General features: G+C 35.0%; 1 protein-coding gene and 1 pseudogene across 2 annotated transcripts; both read left to right on the top strand.

Moving 5' to 3' along the window:
- Positions 1–3,471: 3,471 nt before the first annotated feature.
- LOC142549468 (uncharacterized) lies at positions 3,472–6,980 on the top strand. Of its 2 annotated transcripts, none has more exons than XM_075658428.1 (9): positions 3,472–3,626; positions 3,743–3,861; positions 4,374–4,443; positions 4,835–4,917; positions 5,107–5,145; positions 5,997–6,067; positions 6,279–6,393; positions 6,515–6,619; positions 6,766–6,980. In XM_075658428.1, the coding sequence occupies exons 1-8, from the start codon at positions 3,587–3,589 to the stop codon at positions 6,581–6,583; spliced, it is 606 nt and encodes a 201-aa protein (XP_075514543.1). In that variant the 5' UTR covers positions 3,472–3,586; the 3' UTR covers positions 6,584–6,619; positions 6,766–6,980. The 2 variants fall into 2 exon arrangements, with proteins under 2 accessions (XP_075514543.1, XP_075514542.1); XM_075658427.1 differs by having other exon boundaries at positions 3,728–3,861.
- A 6,596-nt stretch (positions 6,981–13,576) lies between these two features.
- Positions 13,577–18,825, top strand: LOC142550265 (putative polygalacturonase At2g43860; annotated as a pseudogene).
- The last annotated feature ends 1,037 nt before the right edge of the window (positions 18,826–19,862 follow it).

Genomic DNA, 19,862 nt, shown 5'->3' with positions numbered 1-19,862 from the left:
TTATAGCACAGTCAATCAATTCAATATTTATTTTGACATGGTTGATCGGAAAAAATTTTAGATGAATTTTAACTTTGATAAATTTCGTTATGCACTTGTTATTATAACCGGGATAAAATTAACAAGATTTTATAAGCAACATGAGCTTTTGGGAAACACTCATCTAATTTCTTAAGGTAAGTTACTACATCAATTGTAGATTTTGCTTCTCTTGTTAATGAAAACTTCAAAAATGTCAACTCCGCAAAGAAATCATCTTCATTAATACAAGAACAACTCTTATTAGTCAGGGAATAAGTTTTATATTGTGTCAATTTACTCTAATATATAATAAATTTAGGGAATAAAAAAAGTTTCTCTTTATACTTGACCCAAGACAAATAATTTATATTGGAAAAAAGTTATCAAGATGCTCAAGATTAATAAATTTATCGAGAAACAACAACAACAACAATAATAATAATAATAAGTTTATAGAAACACAAATCGCATTCTGAAACACAAAATCGCATCGACGTTTTAAACTACGTACATGTCACGAGCTACTTGATTGGCGTTACAATGGCAACGTTGGATTAAATAAATAAAATTAAAAATAGGTTGCATATGAATGTACTAACTCGAATTTGAAGGAAATTCTTATGAATGAATTTTAAATAATATCATTTTGATAAAATGATAAATCCAGGAGATATGAACCTAAGCTAATTTAACCTTAATCATCAATGAGCAAAGATCAAATCATCTAAAACCTTCGAGAGTCGCACGATGTTTAGTTCGAAAAATATATATAAAATTTGAATCATATATTAAACAAAATTTAAAAATGTAATTAATTAATGTGCTAGTTATTCGTATGTTCACAACAGGTACGATGTTTTCTTTCTCAATTTTGATTTTTGATTGAGATGTCCATTTTTTTCTCTTTATTTAGCTTCAAGAATTGATTTTGATATTTTCAGAAAACTATGGTAGAGACTTTCTTGCCATGACAAATTGTTTCGATTTTCTAAGACAGTCGCTTGGAATGTCACATACAAATTGGCTCACTATCTAAGGAGACACGTTTTATATTTTCATATGATACCTCATAGTTTCGAATTCGAGACAAAAAAAATCAAAAATATTGTTTTCAGATATCTTAATTCATCAAATTTCTTTAAGTGTTTGCTTTCGATGAATGATCGAAAAGAGACACTTTAAGAATTGATATTTTTGAGACGAAAGAATTGCTTTTCTGTAAAAACTTTGAAACAAATGTGTCATGATCAGTGTTATAAAAAGCTGTAGGCAGTAGGCGGGTGGTTACCTACCGCCTAGCGCCTAGGCGACTAGGCGGTTTTTTTAAAGCTTAAATTCATTAAGTGGTTCATGAGTATTATGTTTGTATATGAAATATATATTATTATAAAATTTAAAATTGTAATAATAAATATATATGAATAAATTTTTATATATGAATCATCCACATCAATTTACTAATTTACTACAATCGTTGTACAATGAAAATTAAATTTGTTCAACATTTTTCCAACATAATATATTGATATTAAACCTAAACATATTGATATTAAACCTAAACATCTAACTCTTCTAGTTCATCTCCATATTTTTCCAATACTTCTTCTGTATCAAAATACATGGCTTTTCCTCCTCTTCATCCGATACAAATTCTTCTTCGTGAAATTCCGTTACATCTTCAACATTTGTCTCAACATCTTCATCTCCACCATCAACAATCCATCAATGTGCTGTAGTTGCTTCACTAGCAAGTAGAACATCCACTCCTTTTTCTTCTTGCCTTCTCTTCTTGTTGATGATCTTGGCATTGAATTGAACATAAACTAAATTGTTCAACCTTCCGGTATCTAGTCTATTTCTTTTCTTAGTATGGATCTACATTAAAAAAATATTAATACTGAATACATATATAAAAATATATAATAATAAGTATAGAATAATCAATTAAGTAACTACTCCCTCAAAAGTACTCCAATTAAGTGTAAAATCGTTCAACCTTCCGGATTTTTAATTGTAAAATCGCCTAGGCGACTTTCGCGCCGGGCGGTCCGGGCGCCGCCTAAGCGGCTGATTAATATGGTGGCGCTTAGAAGTTTCGACTAGCCTAAAATCGGGGCGGTTTTGGACCGCCGAGCGCCTAGGCACCGCCTAGGCGGTCCTAGGCGGGGATTTTTAGAACACTGGTCATGATATCCTATATTTGATTTTTGTGAGTGTGTAAGCTTGAGTTCTTTGAATCATTTTCTCGGGACCAAAAATGTTTTATGTAATTGTTACATAATCCTTGTCTTTGAGGCATGACCAAACTCGTACATGCCTAGGAACTACACTTGTTGGAAATTAAATTCATTGGATTATATGCAATGATTTCTATATAGAGGTCATGAACCTTGTATAAAAACCTCATTAAATAAATTAAATGTTAGTTAAATGCTTTTCAAGTATACATAATGACTTCATTCCACCACCCAAAACAAATACCTACATATGAATCATTGCGATAAATATTTGCTGCGAATAAACTAATGAATCGAGTCCAATTAGCTAAACTCATCTTATATGGACATCCATGAATACATATTCAAGAGAGATTTTTTTTTTCCTGTTATGATTAAAAGTAAGCAGCTTTTGTACATGCTTCACATATTTTGACTCATTTCCTCTTGTAAACGACAGACGAAGAAGTGTGAAAGATGGTTCTATGACATAAAAGTACTCTGTAATAAAATGACTATGTTGTGTGCAGTGTTGTAACATCTAACACAACATATAGAGAATTATTTTAACATACAAAACTTTACGTAAATAAAATAAGACACACATAGTTATGCACAAATATGATCACTTGTGCGGTGACTCATGACAAAATATTCACTTAAAAACTTGCAAATTTACAAAATCAATACTAGTGAATAAAAAAAAAGTTAACTCCCACGACAGAGTAAGGATGCAAAGTGCATCCAAAACACTCATCAAACTAAATAACCAAAACTACGGGTATAACTTTAATGAAGCTGAAAATTTTTTTAATGAACAACATACTAATCTACACTGTGATTAGATGTTGTGTTTGCGTGTCTTCAACACTATATGACAACATAACAATATGTCTTGACTTGTGCACTTGACATTTTCGATGTAAATCTTCAATTCTCATGCTTGTTCCTGCAGCATCTCTCCTCTCTCTCGTTGTCCACATTTGAAAACAGCTTCCTTTGTCTTTGAGTTTATTTCATAAAAAAATATTCTTAAAATTCATGGAAACAAAAATTTTATTTGAAAATAAATTTTTTAAAATATTATGATCATATCTATAATTTTATCATAAATATATATGGTTTATAAAAAGAAAATTCAATGATTTATCAATAAACACATAAAAAGAAATTTTTTAATAAGGAATAAATCATATTCCTTTCAAATTGTTTTCAGTTAAATAGTAGGAAATGCGAAAGGGTATGACGGTCACTTAATGGGCTGGTCCGATTCCACGCTGTTCATTTCTTACCCACACAACGGGAAATAAATAACAGAGCTTTTCGCCTGAATTCATCCGATAATAATCATGGGAACCGCTCTGTTGCATGGTTCTTCTTGCTTGATTAGTGAGCCTCTTGCATTCTCCACTGATACGGAACCATGGTTTCCTTTCCCATTTTATCATTTGACTCGTGTTTCGAATTTAATTACTTGATGAATTGATTAGCTGCTTTTGTGGCAGATTTTGGTGAAGTGGGTGTTCTTGGGAGGAATTTTCGGAGTTCATTTTGTGGCAAATATTCAATCTTGATCAGAAACACTGGCGCAGCATCAACAAGGCGTGCCACCGTTACTTCTGTTGTACATGTTTCTCTGTCTTTTCTGTGATTTGATTACCACTTATTGCGGAGTTCAAAATAAAATTACTGATAAAGTGCTGCAGTATGCTTGAAATAGTAAATACATAGAGATTATCTCAGTTTTGAGCCTCAGCTTTTAAAACTTCATTAGTTCCCCCTTATTCCGTTGGCCGCTTGCAGTAATTTCGTCGGAATAAGAGGATATTTTTGCGTTGTTTAAGTTTGAAATTTGCATTTAAGAAAAACTGGAAGTGAAATTTAAGTTTTTTTTCACTTTGATACTTCCTTCTCATTAGAATGTATCTTGTAATCATTTGTTTTCATATGGTTGGTGCATGAATCCAATAATTATGTTAACTGGGAAAAGTTATATCTTACAGATTATGGGTGAAATTTGAAGTTTTAAAATTTGAGTGTAAAGCGCCCCCATTCACCTCATTGTGTAATGGAGATCATAATTCGATGCAGTAACTACGCAGTGTAGCTTTAACATCATTTTTTTTTGTTTCACAGCTTGGGAAGAAAGTTAGGAAAGATACCATCATTCCTGACCCTGATTACCGTATTCCAGTTGTACTTCTTGGTGCGTATTGGTGCTAAGAAAATGTCATGCAAGCAAACTGCAAACATTTTATTTTGTTTCCTTATTCATGAAATGATCATCGCCTCTCTTCCCAATGTTGGCATGGTTGTATAATGATGATATGCAACACTTGGCACTATAATTTTAGTTCCTTTGTACGTAGTCATGGCCCTTGGGATGCATCTTGCTATGCCACATAATAAGAGATGAACATTGACTGTTGGAGATGGGGGTGAACACAGGAAGTAATCAAGGGGATTGAGGGGAACCATTTCTAAACTTGCTTTTTTTGAATTAAAAAAAATTGATCTTATTTGTCATTGTTCACACATATCACATATACAACATCAGAGAGCTGAAATTATGATTATTTGAATTTTTCATTTGATAGGAGCGGCTGGTGGTTTTGTATTTGCGGATAATTTAGCAGCCGCAGTCCCCATTGGTCTTCTTGGATTACTCCTTTTAGTTCAGGTAACATGGAGGTTTATGCATTACATTTCTAAGAGTCACGGATAAAGTATCAATAGCTTGTCATGTTGGGGTACCATTATGAAGCAGATATAGATGTGATTCTTCCTATAGTTTGAGAATGCAACTTTGACTATCGCTATGTACGGAATATTGCAGTAACATTCAAATGATTTTATATATTTGTTTCAGGCAACAAGGGTGAGATTTGTCTTTGATGAAGAGTCCCTGGTTTGTTTACTAATCTCTTCTCTAATGCATTTGATGCAAACATTGAAGCAACTCAATTATGCATTAGTCTAGGCTCGTAACCTTATCATGATTATGGAATGACTGATTGAGAATTCTTCTTATCCTTAGGGTAATGTAACTTGTACACCGACTATTGTTCGTCAATCCATCAAATTTGTAGTAGAACTTCATACTATTATGCTTACCATTGAGGCAATAATAGTCTTTTTCAGGATGATGTCACATCGGTATAAACGTCAGTTTGATAGGATACCAGCATACTTATGCATCAAAATGATTTTCAATCCTTTTGGTCGACCATGCATTGACGACAATAAGAGCTTATAACATCAAAAAATTAAAACTAAAAAAGTAGTGTTCGGTTTCCAAACTAGTGATTTCTGAAATTTTAAAATTTCAGAAATTAGATTAAATTGTTTGGATAAACATAGATTATTGGAGAAAAAAAAATAACATAGGTCATTGAAGATAGGAAAAAAACATAGAGCAGATGAACTTACAGTGTAGTTTGGGATAGAAGAAATGTATCGAAGTTTAGATCTTATGAGATTTCAGCACCATATTTAAATATTTATAAATCCTTCTAAAAGACTAAAAGGAATACTTGTAAATATCTTGTAAACACGTAACTATCTTATACAATATTTTGAACAACGGACAGGACCACAAGTTAGAGGAAGCAGGCTCTCAGTGACCTTTTCCATGCTGCAATATGTTCTTAAGTTTTACTTCCTATAGCATGACTAAGTAGAATGCTCTTTTACATCTTGATCACATGGAACTCATTTATGCCGAAGTTCAATAAATAATTCCAAGAAACCTGATCACAGGAGGTAAAAATTGGAGACCAGCTCGAGGAATCAGGTGAAAATGCTTTCGTGGGTGGAAAAAACAGTTGGAAGTAAGTGTGAGCTTTTATTCTTTATTATTACGTACTGAGTTGTATTTAAGAAACGGGGTTAAACAGTTGGATAGACAATTTCCGGTATCAAAAGAGCTGAATTTTAGAGTGCTTACATGGTTTTTGACACAACTTTAAAGTCCACAGGCCCCAGGGAGTGAACGTATAAGCAGGTGTAACTATTTATTATCATTATTACGTGATCTGTCAGATATTCAACATTTGTGAACTGGGAGCTGTGGTGGCCTTCTTTTCCAATATTAGTTTATTTTAAGGAGACACAGACAAAGCCAGAAGGACAAATTCACTTTTTCCCAGTAATTTTTGTAAGTGTCAACCACCTTGAAACCTGAGTATCTTCTACCTTGTTTTACTTCCGTGATCAAATTCTTGGTCGTGTACTGATAAAACCCATTTATCCTTCTTTCCTTCTATCGTTTCATGTAGAATGGCAAGCAACTCTATGATGTTATGGTAGAGCGATGTGGTTCTTCGAAAACCAGCGGCCCTAAATAGTGGCAACGACTAATGTTCGAGCCCGAGATGAATTCGGTGTGCACTCGTTTTCTTTTGCATGTAGTAATTCCATATACGGCTTCCTTTTCTTTGTCGTTTGCATGGTTATTTGGTAAGACAACTCTGGTATGGATAGTATCTTGAATTTAGTCAAGACAGCGCTAATAATTTATTTTTTGCAGGAGAGGCCGAAATCCAAAGGTTGTTTATGGAGGGAGGCTCAGTTTCATGGACAAATTGCAATGTAAGATCAATTGTCGCTTGTCTGTCTAATTTTATATTTTCATTGTATTAAGGAAGCATGTTGAATCTAAACAAACTTTGACATCTCTCTGTGTTTGTGAATAGCTAGAAGGAACAAAATCGGTGGGGTGAATCAAAGCAATTGTTTCTTTAACTTCCTTTTTTTAAAAAAATAAATCCCAACTTATATTGAATTTTTTTTAAAAAATATATGTCTTCTGTACTTTCAAAATATATTAAATTGTTCGATCAAGAGTAAAATTTGGATCCGACCCTCGAAAATTCCAGGCTAAAAGAATCAACTCTTCCGACAAGATAATAATATTCATGGTCTTCGAGAATTACTAATGTCAAAACCGTAATCACTTTTACTCAGAAAAAAGAGTTCGGATCTCTATGTAATTTAAACATTCATTCATTCATTCGCTTAAATAAACGCAGCAATTAGTATTTTCGAGCAAAAACTTTAACCCGTCCAAAATGTCAAAAAGAGCATAAATGTCACAATGTCGGGATTCACTCTCAATAGGAATAGCAATTAATGTTCTTTACCATTAAAGGATAAGAACCGAAAAAAAAATAACAAAAAAGGGTTACTTATGACTAATATTTTTTGTAGTCTCAAATTTTTACGATGTTTCATCCACATGGGATATTTTATTCACCGCAGATCTAACGACTATCATTGATTAAAATATTTGGAGTCTATGTTTAACTCCAAATAATTTTTTTCGGTGCAATGAAGTTGTTGTATTTATTACAAAGATAATGTCATCGAGATAAATTGAATTGAACTGCTATCATCCTGTAAAATTATATGATTTGTGAAGGAATATTAACCTTTACTAATTGAGTAACAAACAAAAAAAGAATGAAAATAAGATTGAAGCCATGAAAGGAAAAGGATGTCGAAATGGTATTGGACGCAAAGTCAAAATGATAAGCGAGAAAAAAAAATCTTCACACAGTGTCTAAACAAATCTGGAGCTGAAAAATCAAACACGGATTCAAAATTTAAAAAGAAAAAGAAAACCAAAGTAATCTTTAGAGATTACAATGACTCCAATCATGGTTATTATTGCGTGCAAGGAAAAAAAGTGGTCTTTAATCTTTGATCAAATGTATAAATGTCTTGGGCTGGGAAGCTCGAGATGAAGTACTTTTTTTCTTCATCAGTCAAAGAATTGAAGAATCATTACGATTGAGGTAAGGTGGAATTTAATTTATTGATTATTATAAAGTTTCTTCGTCGAATTTAAGATTTTGTTATATATAGGTGATTGGTTTGCAAAAAAAATAAATGATATTTTCTACTACTAACTATCTGTTGTAAGAAATTAAGGATGACCTTTAATTGAAATTGTGTTTTGGAAACATAAACTTAGCATGTTAAATTAGTTACTTTTGATATGATGATTACTGACCATATTCATCTTTGTGCTCAACAATTATGTAGTTGTCAGCAAAATGAAGTAAATGTATGTCGAAAAATTAAATTGAATGAATGATTGGTGGCAGAGACAATGCGTTGAGTTTTGTTGAAAATAAGAATAGACGTTTTTATTGAGTCTTCACACGGACAAGAGGCTCTATGAATAGAGCTACCTCCCCTCATTTTGAAATCATCCCTTTTTCGAGTTTTCTCTCATCTTATAGCATTTGAGTGCTTAGTTCTATAATATTTGTGAGGTGTTTTGTTCTCCTGTATTAAGAGAAAGTGTGTTCTCTTTGGAAACACGGTGAGTAGTACACCATAAAATATTATACCTGAATTCTTTTCATCTTGCATGTGGTTTTTTCCCTAATAATTTTTAGGAGTTTTTAACGTAAATCTCGGTGTTAAATTTATTCTTTATTTTCTTATTTATTATCTCAAATTGTCGCACCAACAAGTGGTATCAGAGCCTTTGTTTAAAATTTTTTAAATTCTGAGTATGCTATGTGGCTGTAACCTAGACTGATCTTCCATATCAGAAAGTTTTTTTGAGATTTTTTTATTAAGATGAGATTATTTTGTCTAGTCTACTAAATTTTTGTAGACATAATGCAGTCATGTACAAGATAACAAAGTTCAATGGAAGCAATTTTATGCTGTGAAAAATAAAGATACTAGCAGTTTTAAGAAAAGAGAATTTTTTGGCGGCTATTGGAGATAGATCGGTGGAAATTACGGATGATGGAAAGTGGAATGAGATTAATGACAATGTTGTTGTCAATTTACCCTTGGCTATAGCAGACGAAGTACTATCTAGTATCTCTGAGATAAAAACAGCAAAAGTTATCTAGGATTATCTGATAAAAATGTACGAGGTCAAGAGCTTCTACTTCAAAGTTTACCATATTCATATAATCAATTTATCATAAACATAACCAACAATATTCTTTTGGGCTTTCTAAAATTCAACGATGTCTCAAATGTGGTTCTCGAAGAAGAAAGCCAGCGCAAGAATAAAAAAGATATGTTGGTAACTTCGAAGTAGACAGAGGCTTTGTCGATGATAAGAGGAAGATTTATGGACTGTGACTCCAGTGGAAGCCAAAGATGAGGTAGATAAAAGTCGAGAAGTAAGAAAAAAAATATTTGATGCTTTAAATGTGGCGATAAATGACACTTCAAGAAAGAGTGTACAAGTATCGAGAAGAGTTCTCAAGAAAATGTGGCCAGTACTTCAGGCAGTGATGAAATATTATTTAGTGAAGCGGCAACGGTTGTAGAAAACAGTCACAAATTTTGTCACATGGATATGGATTCAGGAGTGACGTGGCACATGACGTCTCGGAGAGAATGATTTGATCATTGTGAACCAGTCTCAGGAGGATCTGTATCCATGGAAAATGATCATGCCTTGAAAATCGCTAAGATTGGTACTATCAAAATAAAAATGTTTGATGGCATCATTCGCACCATATATGAGGTAAGACATGTGAAGGGACTAACGAAAAATCTTTTGTCCTTGAGGCAATTGGATGACATCGGGTGTAAAACCCGTTTCGAGAACGAGATCATGCAAATTGTGAAGGGTGCGCTTGAGGTTATGAAGGCGAAAAAGTTGCTGCAAATCTGTATATACTTTGGGATAAACACACAAAGAGGCAGAATTAGATGTTGCATCAATTGGTTCAGAAGAAGAATTAACAGTATTATGGCATAGAAAGCTCGGGCATATGTCAGTACGATGGGTGAAAATTCTCTCAGAACGGAAGCTACTGCCGGGACTTAAAGAAAGTGTCATTACCTTTTTGTGAGCATTATCTTACTAGTAATCAACAGATTAAAGTTTGACACTTCTATTGTCAGAAGCAAAAGCATATTGGAGCTGATTCATTTGGATGTTTGGCAAGCACCCGTTATATCTCTAGGATGAGCGAAATAATTTGTGTCGTTCATTAATTATTTCTCTAGGATATGTTGGGTGTATCCAATCAAGAAGAAATAAGATGTTTTCCAGATCTTCAAGGATTTCAAAGCGCGGGTTGAACTTGATTCTGAAAAGAAAATCAAGTGTTTGAGGACTGACAATGGAGGATACCATTGATGAGTTTGATGCATTTTTTCAACATGAGGGCATTAAAAGACAATTAAAAAAGGCTTACACACCTCAACAGAATGGAGTGGCGGAGCAGATGAACATGACCTTATTGGACAGAATAAGAGCCATGTTGAGGAATGAGCGTCTAGACAAGTCATTTTGGGCGGAAGCAGTCAAAACCGCTTGTTATATTATCAATCGTTCTCCTTTAGTGGCGATTGATCTGAAGATTTCGATGGAGACGTGGACCGGGAAGCCGCCATATTATTCTCATTTGCATACATTTGGAAGTTCTGTATACGTTCTGTACAATGAGCAAGAAAGATCGAAGTTGGATTCAAAATCCAAAAAATGTATCTTTTTAGGTTATGCTGATGGAGTAAAAGAGTTTCGCTTGTGATATCCTACTGTCCACAAACTTGTCATTAGCAGAGATGTTATCTTCGAAAAAGATAAAGTAAAGGGAGACAAAGGCGCAATGAATTCAGAAACTATTATATTTCAGGTGGAAAATAAGATGGACGGATGTCAAATTTTTTGTGAAGCAATACCAGAGCATGAAGAATAAGAACATGTTGAGTATAAGGTTTCCAATATGAGGCAGTCAACTTGAGACAGAAGACCACCAGGTTGGCTTTCAGATTATGTCACTAAAAGCAATATTGCATATTGTCTATTATCAGAGGATGGTGAGCTTTTGAGTTTCCACGAGGCTACTCAAAGTTCGGATGTATCCTTGTGGATGATAGCAATGCAAGAAGAGTTGGAGTCATTAGACATAAATAAAACTTGTGATCTTATTACACTACCATGAGGGAGGAAAGTCATTGAAAACATATGAGTCTATAAGATCAAGCGTGATGATAATAACAAAGTGGAGCGGTATCGTGCTAGATTGGTGGTAAAAGAGTAAGCTTAGAAAGAAGACATTGACTTCAATGAAATATTTTCTCATGTGGTTCGGCTCACAACAGTCAGAGTAGTGTTTGACCTACATCTAGAACAGCTAGATGTGAAAATGGCATTTCATCATGGAGATCTTGAAGAAAAATCTATATGCTCCAGCCAGAATGTTTTGCGGAAAAAGGCAAATAGAACTTGGTTTGCATGTTGAACAAATCTACATAAGATCTCAAACAGGCACCGAAGTGTTGGTACAAGAGATTTGATTCATATATCATGAGCCTTGGATACAACAGACTGAGTGCAGACCTTTGTACATATTTTAAGAGGTCTGGTGATGATTATATCATTTTGTTGTTGTATGTGGACGACATGTTAGTAGCAGACCCCAACAAAGATCAGGTCCAAGGATTGAAGGCACGGTTGGCTAGGGAATTTGATATGAAGGACTTGGGGTCGGCGAACAAGATTCTAAGAATGCAAGTTCATCGAACAGAAGTAACAAAAAAATTTGGCTTTCCTAGAAAAATTATTTGAAGAAAATTTTGAAACGCTTCAACATGCAAGATAACAAGCCAATATCGACTCCTCTTCCTGTGAACTTCAAATTATCCTCTGAGATGTGTCCTAACAGTGAAGCAGAGAGGATGGAGATGTCTCTAGTATCATATGAATCAGCGATGGGAATTTTGATGTTCGCTATGATCTGCAAAAGACCAGACATTGCTCAAGTAGTGGGAGGAGTTAGTCGGTATATGACGAATCCTGGAAGAGAGCATTGGAGCACTGTTAAGAGGATTCCTAAATACATTGGGTACCTCAAATGATGCATTATGTTATGGAGGATCAGATTTTACACTCAGGGGCTATGTCGATTCAGATTATGCAGGTGATCCTGATAAGAGGAAATTTACCACTGATTATGTATTTATACTTGCAAGGGGAACAATAAGCCGTGTTTCAAAACAGCAAACAATTTTGACATTATCTACAACGGAGGCAGAATACATGGCAGCTACTCAAGCTTGCAAGGAGGCAATATGGATTAAAAGGTTATTGGAGGAGATCAGACACAAACAAGATTAAATTTCTTTGTTTGTTGACAGTCGGAGTGCCTTGCACATCGCAAGAAATCCAGCCTTTGATTCCAAGACAAAATACATTGGAGTCCAATTTCACTTTGTACATGAAGTAGTAGAAGAAGAAAGCAGTTATCTTTTCCCGTGGACATAGTAGTCTTTATGTGCATCTTCCCTAAATTATATTTGGTGTTGATGGATTTGTGATTTTTAGTTAATTAAGTTCTAATTGTTGATACTTTCATTAAGATCGATCAGAAAAAAAATAAAAGAATAAATGGCCCTATTGCTAATATTTTGTTCTTATAGGGGCTAGTCGCCAATGTTTAGTTATATAGGAGGGTTCATTTGCAATTTTGAGACCATATCAATTTGTCTATAAATACCAATCATTTGTTACTTTGGAGGTATGTGCTTTTGAGTTCTAAAAGTTATTATCTTTTTTATATATTTTTGGAGGTGATCGCTGATTTGACCGTCGGAGAGTTTTTCGTCGGGTAATCCCCGACGCTTCTAACGTTTGTTCGTGAAGTAGGTGACAGCCCTGAGAAGACAATTAATTGAATTTCCATTTTGTTAGCTGATTCATAGTAGCACGAGGCCAATTAATTCTCTTATTTCAGGTATTCATTTTAAGACCCGCATCAGGTATAATCCACTTCTAAACCAAAATTTTGAGTGCAGGATGTGTTTGGAGTAGTGTTATTAATTGTTGCATTGGGTTCTTCACATACTGGTTGCATGTTCGATTGCAAAGATGAAGACCATTTTAGAGTGACAGATTATGGAGCCAAAAGCGATGGTCAAACTGATGATTCACAAGTAAACTTTTCATGTTTTATTTTTTGGATAATTTTGTTTGTTGTCACGTAATGTTTATTTTATTTAATATAATTTTATAGTGTTTTTAATTTTATTGTTATTTTCAGGCTTTTTTAGAGGCATGTGATGCTGCGTGTATCGCACCAATTCCATCTTCAAGATTCATTGTTCCTCCGAATAAGACATATTTACTAAACCCTGTTGTTTTTGAAGGTCCATGACAACCTACAACTACCTATTTCATCGTAAGCACGATTAAGTCACTCTATTTTTTTCTTCTCCTTTTATTATTACTATTTAAATTGAAAAATATTTTTAAAGTTTATTCCTTTTAAATTTTTTTGATAAAAAGAAGTTTATTCTTCTTGGAAATTAAAGAAATTAATTCTGTAAAGTTTTGTCACGTCAATTGTGTACTAAAGATTTCAGGCACGATTATCGCGCTGGAAATGCCTAGCAAATGGAATGGGAAGGATGCCAGTTGATGGCTCGCTCATTAACAGCGCACAAACACACACATTGTTGCGAGGATGCAATAGCTTTGTGGTTAACAATGTTGTTATCGAGTCTCCTGCAAATTCTCCCAACACCGATGGCATTCATATCCACTCTTCCTACAATGTGATCATCATCAATTCCAAATTTTCCGTCGGTATTTATAGTTAATTTCGTGAAATTTAAAGACGATAATCTTTGTAGGTCTGTCTTGAGACGAGCTATGTGTGGAAGTATCATGCATATTAAATTTAATATAAGATGCTTGATTAGTTGATGTTTGTAAATTCAAGTTGAAGTTAATTTGTAACGCCCCAGATTCGACGACACTCCTCACTGTACCAAGACGAGTCTTTTCAGCGTACTTATGTCCTCACTCACACGTACCCTAGAAAACTTCCCATGGGGTCACCCATTCCGAAATTACTCCAAGTCAAGCACGCTTAACTTTGGAGTTCTTATGTGATGAGCTACCGAAAAGAAGATGCACCTTCTTTTCGGTAGCTCATCACATAAGAACTCAAAAGTTAAGCGTGCTTAACTTGAGGCAATTTTGGGATGGGTGACCTCATGAAAAGTTTCCCATGGTGCGTGTGAGTGATGACATAAACACGCTGGAAAGACCCATCTTGATACAGTGAGGACAGTCGTCAAATCTGGGACGTTACAAATGGTATCAGAGCCGACCTCTCTGAGTACAGTGTGGTTCGGGGACAAACCAAGCGGAAGCTGGTGGGCATGTGAGGCCCGGGGCCGAAGAGGGCGGGGGGTGATCGCCGGTGCCATGAGGTGGCACAGACAATGAGCGGCTCCTTACAGACTTCTAGGTGGAGGGAACATGGATGAACCGTTCTTACACCGGAAGGAGAGGGATTCCGAAACTATTCAGGTATGGGACTGTACAGTCACATAAGAACTCCAAAGTTAAGCGTGCTTGACTTGGGGCAATTTTGAGATGGGTGACCTCCTGGAAAGTTTCTCAGGGTGCGTGTGAGTGATAACATAAGCACGCTGGAAAGACCCGTCTTGATACAGTGAGGACAATCGTCAAATCTGGGGCGTTACAAGTGGTATCAGAGCCGACCTCTCCGAATACGGTGTGGTTCGGGGACGAACCAAGAGGAAGCTGGTGGGCATGTGAGGCCCGGGACCGAAGAGGACGGGAGGTGATCGTCGGTGCCATGAGGTGACACAGACAATGAGCGGCTCCTGACAGGCTTCTAGGTGGAGGGAACATGGATGAACCGTTCTTACACCGGAAGGAGAGGGATTCCGAAACTGTTCAGGTATGAGACTGTACAGTCACATAAGAACTCCAAAGTTAAGCGTGCTTGACTTGGGGCAATTTTGAGATGAGTGACCTCTTGGGAAGTTTCTCAAGGTGCGTGTGAGCGAGGACATAAGCACGCTGGAAAGACCCGTCTTGATACAGTGAGGACATTCGTCAAATCTGGGGAGTTACAAGTGGTATCAGAGCCGACCTCTCCGAGTACGGTGTGGTTCGGGGACGAACCAAGCGGAAGCTGGTTGGAATGTGAGGCCCGGGGCCGAAGAGGGCAGGGGGTGATCACCGGTGCCATGAGGTGGCACAGACAATGAGCGGCTCCTGACAGGCTTCTAGATGAAGGGAACATGGATGAACCGTTATTACACCGGAAGGAGAGAGATTCCGAAACTGTTCAGGTATGGGACTGTACAGTTGAAGAGGGCTTAAAAGATTTGATATGTACTACTCATATCAAGAAGGTGCATCTTCTTTTCGGTAGCTCATCACATAAGAAATTCAAAGTGAAGCGTGCTTGACTTGGGGTAATTTTGGGATGGGTTGCCTCCTGGAAAGTTTCCCAGGGTGCGTGTAAGTGAGGACATAAGAACGCTGGAAAGACCCGTCTTGATACAGTGAAGATAGTCGTCAAATCTGGGACTTTACATAAATGATTTGGTTAATTGATTTGAATAGGGGATCATTGTATTCCTATAGGTGATCGAATTTCCAACGTCAAGATAGACAATGTCGAGTGTGGACCTGGTCATGGTATTAGGTAAATGTTATTTCTTGCCTTTTTGGCCTCATTAATCTTGCGATGCAATACGTACGCTGATAATTTAATTTAATGTAATAAATATATCAAGAACAATGTTTTCTGTAAATTTCGCCATTATTAAAACGCAAAAATAACTATAGTATAATTTAATATAACATAAATACGGTTGGATCTCGGTTTTCTCGTGCCCAAATGCAGCGGAAGTTTTAAAATTTTTAGATCTTGACATTCAAGATATATTTGGACACTCGTATGGTTTTTATAATTAAACAATCATAGGGAGTTTAAACTTTATACCTTTTGTGAAAGATTCACACGGCTCCAACTATTCTGGGGTTAGTGGAGATAGCTCTGGATGAATTTCCTACGAACTTTTTTCATAAACTCCTTTCTTTATTCTTTGAATCAGGTCCACGACTAGAAGATTTGTTCCTATTCTAATTTGCACTAGAAAAATTAAAAGAGATTTTACGTTGGAGATCAAAGTTTGAGAGGCGGCTCAAACTCTTTTTCAAAAGAGAGGGCCGAAATTTTTGGAGAGAAAAGAGAGGCTCCTTTTTGAAAATTAGTGTGTTGTGGTGGCTAGGGTTATGGCCTTTCAACTCTCTTTTATAATCAAGTCATAACCTAGATATCATAAATAACATTAATGGGCTTGATTAATTAATCGGGCTAGTCCAACTAGTTTAATTAATTAATCAAAGTCCATTAAGAACTTTAATTATTTAGTATGTTGGACTTGTACTCCTACAAGCCCATTAAACATACTTCTCACTATATTTAATTTAATGTTTAATAAACTCAACTTTTGAGTTTAATAAATTAAATCCATTATGGATTCAATATTTGAATTTAATATTTAAATTATAAATTCAATTTCTTGAATTTATCACCTCCAAAATTTAATATCTAATTATCATATTTGGTTATTTACTAAAATCGCTCTCAACTTTTGAGTTTAATAAATTAAATTCTCAAATTTTATAAATTCAACTCCTTGAATTTATTTTTTCAAAATTTAATTATCATGAATTCAACTCCTTGAATTTACTATATCATAATATAAACTCAACTCCTTGAATGTATTCTCAACGTGAACAAATGATCCAGTGCTTGTGTGGCCCTCAATGGTTCCCGGATACAACTAGCCGTTGGTTCACAACTCTTTGTGATTCAGGACATAATCATTTATTCGGGCTTAACCTAATTTGCCACATTCTATGTATCAACAATTGATCATGAGAATGTCAGAAATCATATTTCTGATTAAACCCATCGAATCATGGTAAAAGCTTCTAGTAGCATCGCCCCATGATTCCCTATGTATCACTGATAGTGCCCACAAGAACCAGTCGATTATGATTAATATACAGTACGGTCCCTTCATCTCATATATTTCGATTGAATCTGCAATCATTGGTTCATCGAGGTTTGCATATTAATTCGATAACTATGTGACACATATAAATAGTGGCATCGCATGTACTATTGGAGAACTCATTCTCCAGCGTACATCTCATACTCTGGCCAGAGATTCCACGTACTATTATTTCATCAGATCACATAGGATATCCACACCCGTAGGTGAGCGGTGAATCCCCAACTATAGTGCACTGACTCCTATATGTGTCGCAACTGTACCCAATCTCGCCACCTGATGACTATCCTGGAGTCGGTAAACGAGTCAAAGCACAGCCCTAGCATATAGAGCCTCAGTGTTGTCCCGGGTCGTAAAGACTAATGGTGTACAATCATAACCACGGACTTATCCTCTCGATGAATGATAACAACTTGGAAAATTCGAGGGAGGGTAGTTCGGTATAATCATCATATGACAACCCATCTGCATGTTTGGACATCTCTATGCCCTTACCAAGAAACGCAGTACACAACATCACAAATGCTAGTCTCGAGCTCAAGCGACATTTATCCATGTTTTAGGCGGCTGAATCGACTAGGAACAAATTTAGATTATACAATGTTTACAAATGAGTTTCAACATCGAATTACGATTCATTTGTATTAAAGTATAATCAAGGTCTTTATCTATGTTGCTCACATATGTATACAGATAAAAAAATAACAAACCATGAAATAATTAATTATATTAAAATAAAGATTGTTTATTACAACTGAGTCAATAAAATCCCTAGCCAACAATTGGCTTTCATGACATCTAATCTAACAAATACATTTTGTGCCAAAAGGTAATTTATTATTATTATATTGATAAGTCTCCGATGAGACCGTCTATATTCGTGAGACGGATCGATCTGGTCTATATATTAAATGAAAATGAATAATTTTGATATAAAAGTAATACTTTTTTCACGGGTCGGGTCAGATAATAGATCTATCTCACAAAATTGACATGTGAGACGGTCTCATGTAAGTTTTTGTGTTGTTATATTATACATATATTTTAAGAAAAAGTAGATGAGGCAGTAGTCAACAAGTAATAGGTGTAGGATTTCGAATGGAATTTTTTTGTTTATAAGTTAATAATTTGTTTCATAATCTGAATTTTTTGTAAATGATATCAAGTGTTAATGATGTGATAAAATACTTGGTCTTGGGAGCTTAGGAAGACAAGGAAATTATGTACAAGTAGAGAAGATTCGTATCTCCGACGCATTCTTCAAGGGAACCACCAATGGAGCTAGAATCAAGACATGGCAGGTAAATTATATTTCCAAATCCGTATGTTTTTGCTAATTTTACAAGTGAACCGAACAAAATCCGAAAACCATCGATCAAAATTACTGTGACGTGAGAAACCCATGCAAAGAAGAGGTACACTGCAAATTTATTAGTTTTTTGGTTTCTAATTATTGTACAAATCTTTTTGTATTTTTTTTGTGCATTATTATTATTAAATTAAATTAGCGATGTTTTGTGAAGGAAACCCGAGTTGAAATCAGAAAAGTGAGTTATAGGAAAATATACGGGACATCGAGCACTGAAATTGCCATTAATATAAACTGTAGCAGTGTTGTGCCGTGTTACGATATATACATGGAATCTATACAGTTAACATCGACTAGCCCGGGAGAAAACATCGTTGCAGATTGTGCCAATGCTTATGGTCAATAATTTGATGTATTTCCTTCTCCATGTATTTCAAATTGAGCCACACCATTATATATCAGTATATGTTAGGTGTCCATCGGTCATCCCGTACCTTCTATAGCTGGCTGGCCAACCACTATCACCAAAAACCAGAAACAGTACAATATGATATGCTAGGATAAAACGAGGCTCAGACGAACTGATTTTAGTCTCTCCAAATACGCAGTTCTCCAAGGCAAAGACCACAAAAATTTCCCAATCAAAAACCATGTTACTGATAACCAACTCAATCCTAAGCAAATAGTCCCTAAGCACACATCTCACCACACAAACAGTAGGCAAATTAACCAATGCTGGAAACGACACTGATCGAGATATCACAAGGAACCGAGGGCAGTTTCCAATCTCACACACACTTTCATATATTACTTAGGAATAGAGAGGAAGAAGATAAGAGAAGAGCTCACATGCATCAAGCAAAGAGCCATGCACACAGAAGAAGAATGAAGAGTATAACGCACACTTTCACGTTACTGCCTCTGTCCCAAAAACTCACGCTTGGCTGCTGAGAACAATCAGTATTTAAAATAAGACATAACAACCTAGTAGGCCAAGTCTTTTAAGGGAATGAGCTTTAGGTTATTGGGCTTGGAATAAAGTTGGGCCAAACCCAACAGTATATCAATCTATTTACATTTAATTATACTTACTACTAATAATTTTTCTTTTTAACAACAATAATAATTTATTAATAAATGTACATGATTATTAACATATTATTATATTATAAATAATTTCATTAATCAAAATTTAAGACTATATATTATTTGTATGTGTTAAAAATAATATATATCAACTTTTCATTAAAATAATAATTTTTTTATATCATTAACGTATTAATAACTTTAAGTTTCTTCATCGTATTTTATCTAAACACTTTAACAACTTATTTTAAAAATAAAACCAAACATCTTATAAGCTCATAAAAAATAACTTATCCTTCAAAAAAAAAAATAATAACTTATAAAACATAAGTGCTTATAAGCTGTTTGAAATAAGTTTAACAAAATACCCTCCAAGTTCAATGAGAGAC

Source organism: Primulina tabacum, chromosome 6 (genome assembly GCF_025594145.1).
Source record: "Primulina tabacum isolate GXHZ01 chromosome 6, ASM2559414v2, whole genome shotgun sequence".
Taxonomy (NCBI): Eukaryota; Viridiplantae; Streptophyta; class Magnoliopsida; order Lamiales; family Gesneriaceae; genus Primulina; species Primulina tabacum.
The sequence above is the reverse complement of the archived record's forward strand: the minus strand, read 5'-3'. Positions and strand labels throughout refer to the sequence as shown.